This window comes from Ornithodoros turicata, chromosome 3 (assembly GCF_037126465.1).
Source record: "Ornithodoros turicata isolate Travis chromosome 3, ASM3712646v1, whole genome shotgun sequence".
Classification (NCBI taxonomy): domain Eukaryota; kingdom Metazoa; phylum Arthropoda; class Arachnida; order Ixodida; family Argasidae; genus Ornithodoros; species Ornithodoros turicata.
This window is the reverse complement of record NC_088203.1, coordinates 82,438,245-82,452,402: the sequence shown is the minus strand read 5'-3', so window position 1 is coordinate 82,452,402 and position 14,158 is coordinate 82,438,245. Positions and strand designations below refer to the sequence as shown.

At 46.1% G+C, this 14,158-nt stretch overlaps 1 protein-coding gene across 5 annotated transcripts in view; it reads left to right on the top strand.

Moving 5' to 3' along the window:
- LOC135388696 (AT-rich interactive domain-containing protein 3C-like) overlaps positions 1 to 14,158 on the top strand; it is a 153,490-nt gene that overhangs the window by 17,775 nt on the left and 121,557 nt on the right. For 4 of the 5 annotated variants that reach the window (XM_064618415.1, XM_064618416.1, XM_064618418.1 and 1 more), the window contains exon 2: positions 9,941 to 10,012. The exons of the other annotated variant lie outside the window; for it this stretch is intronic. In XM_064618415.1, coding sequence (XP_064474485.1) covers positions 9,941 to 10,012 — 72 coding nt within the window. The remainder of the gene's footprint in view (positions 1 to 9,940; positions 10,013 to 14,158) is intronic. 5 annotated transcript variants of the gene reach the window in all.

Here is a 14,158-nt window from a genome sequence, read left to right as displayed (position 1 = left end):
TATACATCTGTGTATACTTATCACCGCGGTTCTCTGACTCCCTGAGTGTACACTCACTCGAAACACATTCCACCCAGGCGATAATGAGGTAGAAAGTTGCTGCCCCATTGCATTCGGGGGAAGGACCACAAAATACTCGCGCTTAGTCCGTATCTTTGATGGACCACCTATGTCGCCGACCAGGCCACAATTCTCGGAGAATATTGCCGGCCGTCACTCTATGATGCCGTCGGAAGTCGTTAGTTGCATCAACGATTGCTTCGTACACATCGCTGCCACAGGCCGCCGACTGCATTGTCATACGACGAAGCGTCATGGAGGTTTTTTGATAGCCTGCGACAGTAGCCGGCACCGTATTCATGTTGCCGTACGGGAGAGCTGTAATAACGTCATCATGTGGGAGGGGGCTATCTTTCAGCGGGTCATCAACTTCCTCTGATGTTTAAGAGGATGCGATTAAACTGAGCTTAACGCCGATGGAGAAAGACGTAGGGAAATTGCGTTTGAGCAAGAAGGAAATGGTAAGCGACGGGGCATGGCGTAGTGTACAGCTTCGCGTCTGAACGCTATCATACGAATGGATGTGCGTGAAACGACACTTTCCTCGAACCATTGTGATAGGAACCGCTTACTATATGTTGCGTAGTCCCTTAATTCGTCTCGTATTCGTTTCCAATTGGTCAAAGGCTCGAGCGAGAAGTAGAATGTGAGGAGAACGTTAAATAAGTCTAGGCATCCATACAGCCGTGAGAAGATTGACGCAGAAGCCTGATGTCGGAAGCAGGCGATATTTCGAAGGAGTCTGTTCGAAGTATCGGCAACTCCAAAGTATATCGAAAGAGCGTGTCCGATATGACGACACCTCCCAATATATCGAGAGCCTGTTCGAAATATCGGCAACTCCAAATATATGAAAACGCGTTGCAGCTTAGTGGTGGAGCATCCGACCAATGTATTAAAGGAGTCTGTTCGAAATATCGGCAATTCCCAATATATCGAGCGAGTCTCTGTTCGAAATACCGGCAACTCTCGACCTTAGGCTTTTGGTGCAATCTACCATCCTCAGATAGCTAGGGCTTCCACTTTTCGGAGCAAGTGCGCTCTGATTACGTCAATATAACTGTAGTGATGGGATTGAATCTGATATACTTCTGTTTTATGTTAGTAATTCGCGTCGGGACTGCCCCTGTTTCCTTTCTCTGATGTAATCTAAGTGTAATCTTACAATGACGACTGATGTCTGCAAGATATGGGCACTCATGTTCACTTAAGTACCCGTATAGGTGAAGCATATAGGGGCCCTTAACGTATGTTGAATTTATTGGCCGTATTTATTCGTCCCTTTCTACGCCGAAGAAACACTGGCACGCTACACTGCGCTGCGCGAAAACAACGCCGAATTAACGTATGGAACATGTGTCATGCGTGACATAAAACTGCATTGAGTTACGCGTCATTTGTGTTAGCATTGACACACCCGCACAAAACTGTCACGTACCTTTGAAACTATATAAGGACGTTCTCCTGAAGGTTTCTCGGTTATTAAATTCAGACGAAATAATAGTTAATGAATCCTCTGAACTCCTTTTCTCCTGCCACCTTTGAAGTGGAAAGCATTACCTCAACAAACAAAACGGCGTAGGAGTTGAACATCGTTTATCACGAACGCCAAGTATGCGCTGTCAGGGAGTCTACATCTTCATTCCCTCCTATCCTGTACCCCACATTACTGACATCACTCTCCCTCATCCAGTGCCCACACTTCATTTGTCACCGGCGATGTCGCAACAAGTTCCAGATAAGAAACGCATTACAGTGCACGCCCATCGAAGAGTGCTCGCATTATTGTCGGATTCAGATCCTCCAGCTGCGATCACATAGGCGTAGTCACTGGAGAAACCATTCGGCAGGGCATTAGGGTCGATCTCCTACAGCGCCATTAACCTACAAGCAAAGCTGTTACGGGCATCGTGAACCTGGCAACTCCTGGTCGGATGTATGCATGAATGGGGTGAAGGCGTTATATAGTGAGGCTGTTGAAAGTGGTGCAAATTACGCTTCATCTGCTGTGAATTGTGGGGTAAATGATGGTGTGAAGCAACCGTCTGGATTGTGAAACCCAATACTCGCGGTGTCTTACAGATGAGGTGTAGCCCGCTCCTGATGGGCTCAGCACAGCGAGCATTCTGTGCAACAGAGTGAGGAAAAATAGGTACGTAAAGTTTATCCCCCCCCCCGTCCGATGTTTCAAGCTGAGGAAAGCACGGTGTTGCATTGTTGTTTACACAGTAACATGTTGGTCCTTTCCTCCACAAGGAATCTTCCCGGTGTCCCTAGCACTCCCCACTCAAGTGATCTTAAATGATCTTACACCACCAAGAAAAACTTTCTGTATGGGGACATTTTACATCGATATACATAGGAGCTGTCAACTGATATGAGCATGACCCGCTCCCTCTGCGGAACTCCAACCTTCTCACAAAAACATTAAAATCGTGCTCAGGTATCTGCTCCCCTCTGCAAACTGACAACTCCTCACACCTACCTGTACTTCGTTTATGGATTGCCAGCGGACAAAGTCATTTTTCAGCCTAGGCCTCTAAATGCTCTGTCCGTACTTTACATGCCACAATTTTTACAAGCAGTCCTAAAAGTAGAACCTTGTTGTGCAACGCAGATTTTACGCATTACCTGGTCTGTTGCGTCGCTGCGCACACGAGGAATCAGGGAACACCATCGTTACACTCCCCTATATCGAACTCCGCACGCCCAATAACTCCTCTAATCACACGGACAAAAGAAATCTCTCTGTATACTCAACACACTTCGGAGTATGACAAGTCTTTTAGTCATGACCCACCAGTTCAACACACACCCCACTTTTGTTCCGTATACACCGAACTCGCCTATAACGAAGGCAGTAATCGCCACGCGCTTCTATATTTCGACCTCTCTAAGAACGAAGACCCATTTACGTACGAAAACATTGCACGTAGCATCCCTCCCGATCCCATTACATTCGTACACGCCTCCACATACTCCAAGGGTAAACCACAAAAGCAGTTACGTAGGCGTCAGCAGGGAGCTTGCTTGTTTAAAACATGCGCGCACTGAAACACCATCAAGCCCAGCGGGGAGTCCGCGTTCTATCTCCCTTCGTGTAACGAACACACACCATCGGAGACACAGGATGTCAGGTTGAAATCAACACACAAAGACAAATAAGGCCTTCTTCCCGGCCGGCTTTTCCTTTTTCTTTTAATTCGAACCGCTCATATAAAGCCGTGCCCTTTCGTTTCACTATAAATCTCGTGACATCCACCATTAATAAACCAGTTCGCGATTGCACGCGCCCCCGACTTTGGTCAAACTGGTTTCAACGATTGCTTTATATTCCTTTCTGCTTTTTTTGCATTTGCGTTCATCCTGAGTCGTGCAAGACAAAGTTGGAATCGAGTTACAGCTTGTCCTTGGAAAATGAAAAGCTACGTATGATTCGGAAACACGCGAACATCCTGTTCGAATTAAGCGGTTTCTGTATAACGAATACGCAGTTGTATGACCCGAATTGGATGTTTTGGCTTCGCCGAATGGCTTTGGCGAAGTGCCAAACATGATGCAACAAAAGGAATAAGAGCTTTCATTACTACCCAGTGTCGTTATAGCACTTCACTTATTCGACACCCAGTCGTTACATACCTCTTTACACCATATATGAAAGGGGTAGCTTGGAGACTAGTATAATGCGCTGGGTAACCTTTCTGGGTGACCTTTCATAGATTTAACTACACTGTAAGAACAAAATAAGTAAACTGGGAAGCAATTACAGCTTCTAATCCCCTAGATTTAAAGACTCCCACTTTTCTATCTTGCTTTTTCTTCTTATTTTTTTTGTCGCCTCATGACACATTAAATTTACTGAGCAGAGCTGCTAATAATACCTAACCTTCACATAAACGTCTGTGCATGCAGTCCTCAAAGTAACTAATGGTTGTGGCAATGCTTGTAATCCTGAAAATGACTAAAATTACTCATTTTTAGAGTGTAGCTTAGAAGTAAATTTGGAGTTCAGGTCGACCAATAATCAACCCTAATCCACATGGTTCCACTGGTCCTTGGGACCCTTGAATACCCTGGAATTCGACGCAAGCCGGCTCTTTGCCTGGCTAACCTTTCCTTGTTTTCTCCTATCCTTTTTTAAAAATAAACATACCCCCCCCCCCCACACACACACAGAATTTGGAAAATGCTTTCTCGAAAGGTCGGGCAAACCCCGGAATTTTCAACTGTCCTTGAAAACACTTGATTTTGCGCCTTTTTCTTATTCTCGCGGAGCTGCACTGCACATTCAGCTTATCCGGATAACTATAGCAATCAGTAGCGAAAGCCAGAAGTGCGAGAAATGGACGACGCCCTTCGTCGTATTCGTCAGCCTTATTCCTTTCTATTCTGTGATGTTGAACGTTCAGGAGTTCTCAGTCACGTTTGTGACCGGATCACTGTTGCTCAATCCTCGCGTATTCTGTCGTGCGATACCTCTCGTGTATAAATATTTTTGTGAAATATTAAAGCCCTGACAATAAACCTTGTATAGACAAAGGGGCCTTGAATTTTTGTTCCGACATTGTGGGGGGACCATGTAATCGCATACCCTCATCTCATCATCCAGCTGTAATCCGACGCTGGCCACAGTTGTCATGCCAACAACGGCACGCTGCTCACACCATCATCACCACCACACAATATGTGAAATGTGCACTTTATGTTTTGTATTTCCTGCAAGGTTTTCAACTCGCTTATGACCCACGAAGCGGGCGCAGACCTCCGGTGTTCTAATGCTTCCTGTCACACCACGTGGCTCATTTCTCCGATATGCTCGAATGACGTATTGCGGAAAGCAGACTTAACTCCACGGGCTTCTCCTCCGCGATCTCACGTAGTTGAACGTGGTCTCGCATAGTCGCGGTTGAAATATGGCTGTCGTCGAAAAAGCCAGACAGCGGCGAGAACCGTAGGCGGGAATCAAACCACACACCTCTCGATTGCCGTTTGAGTGCGCTAACACACTACGTTACGCTGACATCTGCCTTGCGACGGCTTACCAAGGAACCTCAATCACGTAATTCCTTACGTCGGAACCGCCTTACCATGTGGGTCATGCTACCTTCCTCTAAGATATCTGACATCTCGAAGAGTGGTATAGTGCGAAATACACACGTAGTATTTCGGATTGCTGCACGAGCTCTAGTCTGTTAACACACACACAAATGGGATGATGATGTGGTGGGTCAGTCACCGCCGTTATGGCGGTACACTGCCCCATTCTGCTTGTGGAAGGTACGTGATGATAAAGGTGCCTTTTAGAGTCTGTTAGACTTGTGTGTATCATCTGGAATTCCTCGACGCCGTTAGCTCAACCATTTTCGCGTGAATTCTCGAGTACATTCGGCTTCAACGTAAATTGTGGGATAAACGAAGTTCCGTCGTCCCTAGCAACCAGCGTCCCGTTAGAACGTCATAGCTCACCATATTTGTATCGCCAGCATTCTTTCTTACATTCTTGAATGGGCAAAGTTTCGAATGTTCTGCTTGTCCTCTGAATGTACGAGTTCCCCCCCCCCCCCCCCACACACACACCTCTCACTTCTCTTTCCTTTCTCCAATTGTTGGTAGCCTATCGTTATTCGCTTTGACCACTTCCTCAGCCGTGCAAGGATTGCACACATTCCAACTTGCATGTGATCATTGTGGCTCTTGCACGCCTTGTTACCAATCGGTCAAATCAAAGATGTTGAATGGTTTCGTTATCGATTGTATTCTTCCTTATCAATTCCAGCTTTTGTGAACGGATATCTTAATTGAATAGTCCTGTCGGGGAGAACTTCCTTACATATCGTTGCTTTTGCTATCGAGTTTGTCTGGCTTCTCCACCTCATCATATCGTATGAGTCTTTCTGATATAACGTGTAGTAGTGCATGAGGCAGTTAAGCATACAAAGACGAACGCAACAATCTTTCTGGATCCACATAGTTCTGAGAGGTGCGTTCATGAGATGCCAATGCTTCCTTTAATGTAAACCTTAAGCGTGCTTTGTTTGCCTCTGATAACTTGCAGAAGTATTGGCCCAGCGCTTTTGGTTATCTTCATTTCCACGTGACCTGTGCCACAGATCCAGCTTCTTGCGCATGTGCGTTCTTCGGGAAAAAGGGGGGGGGGTACGTTTAATGGATGTAAAAAAAAAAGGAAAGGGAAATGGTCTTAGTTTGCAAGGGTGTGTCTCGGCTGTGCTGTCTGCCACGGTGCAAGGAAGCTCGGTAGGCTGCTAATATCGAAGGATTTCGAGCCCCGTGGAGGATATGATTTCAGCGTACTTCGAGTTATACAACGAGCCGTCACAGACACTTCCCTCACACAGAAGTTCTGTGTGAGGAAAAGGATAGAAACGCCCATTGGCGGTGGCTGTGCGAACTTACTCGCTCCCCTCCCACCTCCATTTGAGTTGTGGTATATGTGTCATCTTCGTCTAATACTGCAGTTTTTGATCATTATTTGGATCGTTAATTTTCGTTTTGCTTTCGGAGTATTAAACGGAAGCAAATTCATCGTCTGCTAAGGATAATTATCACAACACACTTACTGACTCAATTTACTGACCTACTCAGTGAATTGAGTAGGTCACAACTTACTGACTTGCTCAAAAAGCAAGTCAGTAAAGTGACTTGCATTTTGAGAGGAAAGTGCAAGTCAATCGTTGCACTTTTAAACAAAAATCAATTGCTTTTTGTTTCCTGCGAAACCCTGCAGTTTACTGCAATATCGCCACAAGTTTTCGCGAATCGGACACAGGGAACATATTCGCGGGCGCTAAGGTTTGCGAATTCTGGGTGCTACAATTTATGGGCTGATTGATTTGCTTCGGATTGCCTGGGATGCCTGTACCGCGTGTGATAAAAGCAGCATCGCGTATCCTTGTGCTGCAAAGTTTTTCAAATGCTCTCGTGTAAGACGCGCAACCAACTGTTCAAATAAAGTTTGCAATTGCAACATAGCTTTTGGAGTGTGAACTTTGGGTAAAAAAATTTCGCGTGCTGTTAAAATTAGCAAAATTCCCAAGGAGTCGGGGCTGGCGAACATTAAAGGTTTTGCAATATTTTCGTTTTCATTTGTTTGATGCGCGTAGATACCTATTATTTTATAAATGACCTACGTGTATTTTATGTGACCAATGCAAGTTATCAAGATTGAAGCTGCTCACTAAGCATCTGACCAACACTGTGGAACCTCGTTCTTGCAGGGGAACGAAACACAAAATCAGTCCTCTTTCATTCTAACAAAGCAGTCTATTGTACAAAGCTGTGCACCGTCGTGCCCTGTTCGATGGGTCTACCTAGTTTGAACCGTGCAATCCGTGACCATGTCTTCGGGAAGCGAGAGAAAGAGAATTGGGTTCATCCTACGCAGAAACCTCGTCATATTTTATATACCTCCGTATTCTAGTCTACGCCTATTATACCGCGCGACGGCTACCTCCTCGATTTTTCTTCGTCTTGCCTTTTGTTAGGAGAAGGAATTACTACACCCCTCCCTCCCTCCAACCTGTGTCCCCCCCCCCCCTTCTGCTTGATGCTGTCGATGAATTAAACATCGGTTCTCTGTCGTAAAGCGACTGATTTCCATTGCGGATTATTTTTGTGCTCTTCTTTTTCCGAAGTCAGAACGTTATTCGTCTTTTGTGTGCCTCGTTATGCTGCAATGATTGAGCATTCGTAAGAAGTCGCGTTTGTGATGGGATTTTTCTCAGTACGTCAACTTAGTGGTTTGGCTATGACCGGACGGTGGTAATGTAGACCGCTGTGTAGCTGGTACATCTGCTTGAAGGGGGCTTGGGGGTGCCGTTTAGGTTCCCTGTGGTACACAGGTTATTGTGGTATTGCTGAATAATATTTCTGTGCAGCAGGAGGGACCAAAACGTACCCAATACTTTCTGCCCTTATTCTTACACTACCCGATGAAGTGCATATGGGATGATGTTGATGGTTTTCACAGATATTTACGACAACACACGAAGGAAGTTATGCTCAGAAGGACACAGCTACCGTGGCATCCACAGAAATCGTTAGGGCAGAGGCCAGAAGAAGAGCAAGGACAGGGAGAGAAATGTTGGAAAGTAAAGGATTTCTAAGGCCGCGATGGCCCTCTCCCAACGTCCAAGTCCGGAAACCGCCACGATAGACATGGCCGTTGCCTTTCAACGTCACTCCGCTTCTGCATGCCTGGAATCCAATCCAATCCGATCCAAGTCGTCTTTTCTTTTCTGGGCTTCGTGTATCAAGTGCGTCTGTTCTATCTGCTATCATCGTGCGTGCCAGCTCCCGTGACCTATAGTGGCTACGACGATAGCATTCCACGCCGAGGCTAGGAGGTTACCCGGGTTGGAATCCGGCCGCCGGCTGTGCTGTCTAATTGTTTGCCCTGGGTTTTCCTCTGACGCTTTAACACAAATGTCGGCGCAATTCCCTGCGAAGTCGGCCCAGGACGCACGTTTCGCTTCCCCCTGCGAGAGTCCTGACGTTGCCCACTACGGCAAGCAGTTCAATCGCCACCACCACCGGGGTTGCGGGTTTGATCCCAGCCGAGGACGCTTATCAGCTTGGAGGCTAGGGCACGAGTTGCTCAGGCGGGAAAATTAATCCGCAAACCGACCGCTGTGACGTCACTCATGATCACAGTTGTCTCACGACGTAAAGCTCCGAACCATCAACCCATAACCTTACCGAATGTCATGAATGAGTACCGCAACTTGTAACCTGACTGATGATTTCCCTGCTTTTCTCGGATATTCGCAAACGAACAAAGTCCGCATCCGCGTGCTTACGTTCCGTCCAGTGCAACTCGTAGCTTCGTGGCTGGGCCAGATGCTCGCGAGCGAGTCCGATCATCGTCGCGAGGGTGGGAATCTATTTCGGGGCCCTCGTTTCTCGATACATCCGGAATTGTAACGGAGGCCACGCGATGAAGAAGCTCGATGGCTGAGCAGGGATCACGGAGCGAACATGTCTCGCTGACGCTGCTGCATTGGAGCGACACGAGCGCACCGTTCTGAAGTAATTTTTAGTTCGAGCGCACCGAGCAGGGACATAAATTTCGCGTCGGTTAGCAGCGTCCCTCCGTCCGCCCAAGATAGATCTGTCTCGATCGGTTGCAATGAAAGAATGGCGGCTGAGAGGGGAGAGGGAGAAAGGGGGCTTTATGGCGCTTTTTTCTTTTTTTACAAGTTGTCGACGAGTGCAAGAAGAAATCAAAAGTGTGACGGAAAGTGTTGGGAGAGGCTAAAGTGGGTTAAAGATTGATGTAGCTGCCGCATTTGGGGGGGGGGGGAGGTTATGGTTGCGGAGACAAACTGAAGTGACTGGCGAGATTGACGTTAATGGGCAGTAGTTGCGAGACCAGCCCATCAGAAAAAAAAATAGTGTAAATATAATGAATCTATAGTGAGAATTCTGGCGGATATGTGTACGGACCGCTCTGTGCTCGCCTTTTGCTCGTGCTTCGCTCTGGAGCGTATTCCGCCTTTCATTACGGTATTGCAAAAACAAATAAATAATATCAAAAATATATCCGCTAGTTCCTGCTTGTCCTTATTGTATTCTGTGAATTTGCTGCTTGTTTTTGTTCCCTTGCATTTTTTTAATGTCGGCGGGGGTCAACAGTTCTTTGCGGTGCATGTGATTACAATATACTGGAAAACCATTTAATTTCGCGGCCCTAAATTTTAGCCAATCGAGTAACAGGGATATATTCGCTGCCACCGCTCTGTTTTGAAATCTTCGCGTGCCCTTGAAGTTCGGGAATTTTCTCGATTCGCGAAATTCGCAAATATGCTTGATACATGCCAACAACTTGAATGGAACTGACTGCGTTGTTTGATTTTCCTTCTAGGTGAGTTTCCCGAGGTCTTCGCTACATTTACGCCACTTTGATGACGTCAACCTGGCTTCTAAACTGAGACAAGTAGGTAGAAATATCGCGGCCAATAATGCCATGTACGCTGTCGTGCCGAGATAGATGGATAGGGTCATGAAAACGGACCGTAACTGTCGTGCCCCTTGACGCGTAAAACACAATATGAACGGTCAGCCTTGGCCCGTGTGTCATACGAGCTTATGTGCCACCGATAGTTTTACGACGCCTCTCTGTTTCACAAAAAGAACGCCGACCTTGCTTGCAAACCACAATTATTCGCTGTTGTATTCGCATACCATCTGAACATCAGCCCATAAGGGTCCCTTTATTCCTATGTGAGCCTTTGCGAGGCCGAGCAAATTATCGCGAAAATTTTCTAGGAGCGCACCCTTCCTCCCTCTCTCCTTTTTCCTCCTTCCTTTTGCCCCTGAAAATGGCCAAGTTAACCCCCCTAATACCAGGGGTTCTTCATATCGTCCGAAGGTTGTTGTCCTCCGAAAGTTCACGCTACTCGTCTTCTGATACTTTATTCCCGGAATGCGAATTCGTGGGAAAGGAGGAAAAGATGGGAAAGACAGGAAAGAAGGGACAAAATGAGAAAATGGTTTTCCCCCCACAAACAGGTAGAAAAGGGTGACAGGCGCTCTGCAGTCAAGGGCTCTCTCGGCGGGATTTGCTTGCTACGTGATTGATTGCCTTATGGGATGAAGAGAGGGGTGCATGGCGATTTTACAGTTTACAATGCGTAGCTTGGTATGCGAATTTCATTGCCGATGGCAAAACGTTGTTTTCGATCCCCGTGACCAAACCTGTCAATTAGTTTCGGGAAATTACTGGGAAACAGCATCGGAGGATTATCAGCTGGAAGCGTGAAGGTAAATGGGTACAGGTTGACCTTGTGACCTTTCGGTGGATCGACATGACATCGCTTTCGCTGGTGGCATGGGCACCGTAGGATATTACGCATTCCAAGAACCCTAAAATATGTAACACCTAATATATGTATGCCTAATATAATATATACCTCATATAACCCTAATATAACCCAAAGACTTTCCAGACGAATGTCAGCACAGTTTCCCCCTGAAGTCGGCCCGGGACGCGTCCTAACCACTCCCCTGTTCCCCACACCTTCCTGCTGTCCTCTCTCCATCTGTTCACGTCTGTGCGCCGCTCACAGCCATTGCTTCGCGACGCTAACACGGAATTTAAAAAATAGAAATAAATATGTGTCACTTCTTCCCTTTCAAGGAACCTCTTAAACCTCTGGTCGTTGTGGTGCAGAAAAAAGTCGTACCCCAGTCACACAGCCAGTCGCCAATGATCATTCAAACCAATATGTGCTACGTGGACATATGAAGTCAGAATTCGCCAGCTATTGCGTTCGCGGTTCTGCGAATCATTTTACACCTTTATCTGCTCAAAAAAAGGTGTATCCTTATAAAAACACCCTTTTCTATTCCGCAAACGGTGCAAAAAGAGCATTACTAATGGTGTAATATCGACATACACCACGTTTTATCAAATGTCGATCATTAAGGGTGTAAAGTGGGGTGTTGAAACAAGTGTTTACGATCTAATACACCTTTTTTTACACCAGTTGAATTGGGAATATGGTGTAAGAAGTGGTGTCTTATTCCGTGAGAGAAAAATTATACGGGTTTCCCAGCTCCGCTCAGCAAGTAATCACATTATAGACGATAGCCTGAGTTAAAAACACGGTATTTGACAGGGTGAGATGTTCGAAATTTAGCTTATATATTTAACTCGTTGCAATCGTGGGTGTTAATTGCAAAAACACATTCCCGCCACCGTTAGAAACGTTTCCCGCCCCACCACATGTAACGAACGTGCCCCAACAAATTGTATTTCAGTATATGATCCATCCGACACGCCAATATAGGCTACTGAAGGTGCAAAGGTCTCTTCATGCCTCTGCACTCACGTTTGTCCCACAGTACCAAGCTAACGAGGCGTGCCTGCGACGCATTGCACTCCGCTTTAGTTTCTACGATGGAACCACGGCTGGAAGTCTGCCGTGTACACGGTGCTGCTTACCATAGAAGCAAGAACGTCGAACTGTATTTGTCTCGGCCAGTTGTCTCGGTATACTGCCGCGGAAGTTTCTATTACACTATTTGCGAGGGGATATTTGCTAGCAAATAATTCCATCATAAAAGGTGTTTTCAACAGAATACTCCCCTTTTAAAGGTGTTTTTGTTTTTAAGCACCAGTTATAAGTGTTTTATTAGGAATATTTGTTTTATCAGTATTAGAAAACACCCATCATCATCTGAGTGTAAAGACAACACCAAAAAGGTGTGCACCATGGGACAAGCCATTTACACCAAAAAAGTGTAAAAAAGTGTACTGTGTATAGTTTGTCTCCATCGCTACAACCGCTGAACGCACGTTCGTGATTGGCTACCGCCATTGAAAACACGATCCTGATTGGCTAACTCGTAGTTGTTACGTCACGTCGACGAGTAAGCATGCTTTCTCTATCTAGGTAGTGTTGACTGAACCTAGACTGGCACACTATACTGCACCACACGAAAACGACCAGCGGAAAGAATTCGCCATTAGAATACACTTCAGCGAGAGGAATTGTCCATAGAAAAGAACCAGGAGAAAGACCTTTCTGCCGTATTGACTGAATTACGTGTAGCAATGTTTTTATTGAAATAACACTTTAAAGGTGGTTTGTCCAAGTGGTGAAGTGTCAAACTGCCTTCACTGTTTATTCAACATCGTCCAGCAGTGCGTACTGCTGAATTTTTCCCTCTCCCATTCGCTCTCTTAATTGGCACCACATAATCAGGAGCGAGTGCTATAGCATGTCGCAAACTCGAGGACCGGAAAGTATTTCTCGAAATTCGAACGCAAAGTCAGAAAAAAATGTTGTGCGTACAAATGCGTGCAGCATAAAGACTGGAGTGCTTGGCGTTGCGTATCGCACAAAGCGTGCTCAACGATCTGCATTATGGAGCTGTAAGACATTATACACGACGATTAAGGAAACTGGCGCCCATAAACTATCCACCCCCGTTTCTGGCACATTGATGATGAAGGGTATTGTGATGCTAATGCCGACTCGGATCGCGTTCAATGCATTTTCTCCTTGTCGTGAGTGCCGTGCCGATAGCCTGTCCGACTTTGTCCACCTGTTCAAGAAACGAATGGAAAGAAAAGGAAAAGCGAGTAATGTTGTTCTCTCGTTCGGAAAATTACGATATCCGTTTGGGCTTTCGTCGTGTCCGGTACCACGTCCTAAATCTTTCTCTTTCAAACGCGCTTTCGTCTAGGCGATATCTTGGTCGCAAAAAACAGCTGTCAGGTATATAGTTGCTTAGAGGTCCGACTTGATACCTCTATTCCCATTAACGTTATCACCTAGACAAAAGGCGAAAAATTATTGATAATTTACGTGTCTGCTTGTATAGGTGTGCTGACATGTACTGTAATTCAGCTGTTGTCATGCATCAGGTCAAATAAATTACAATCACAATTACAAAGCCTCTCAACCTATCGGCATAATCTTTTTACATACTACAGTGAGTTTTAGTGAAAATCGCTTTTGCTCAAACAGCTCTCGAACGGTTTCGCGGAGGGCCAATCAGAAGTGGTTGTGACTCAGAACGTAATCATCTGATTGGGCAGCGGCGAAACCGTTTGCGAGCCGTTTGAATGAAAACGATTATCTAAAACAACCTATTTGAAGTAGTTGCTTAGTTTTGAATTTGGATTGGAAAAAAACGAAAATAGGAAGAGGTTGACTCGTCACCCGACGGATTCCGCCCCCCCCCCCCCCCCCATGCTGAGCTAGCTTTGGCAGCGGCTTTCTGTAAAAGACGCACGTCACAAGTTCGAGAGAATATGTCTGTTATGCAAGCTTTATTAATAATGCAACACGCGATAAAATAATAAAACGCGAAACGTCATCCCACACAAAAGGAGTGCTGGGAGCAATCAGCCGCTATAACGCCGCTTCTCTTTCCCTAATTCCCTTCATTCCCGTAATTCCCCCCCTTCCCTTCGCACGCGGCAAACGAGCGCAGTGAGTCGCCTCCATCCCGCGCGGAAACAAAGCCCAAAAATACGTTTCCTGGCGTCACTACTATACAACCTCCCCCAAACACGCTGTCGCTCTCACCTACAGCGACAAACATTGTGCCTTTGCGGGTAGAATTCAGA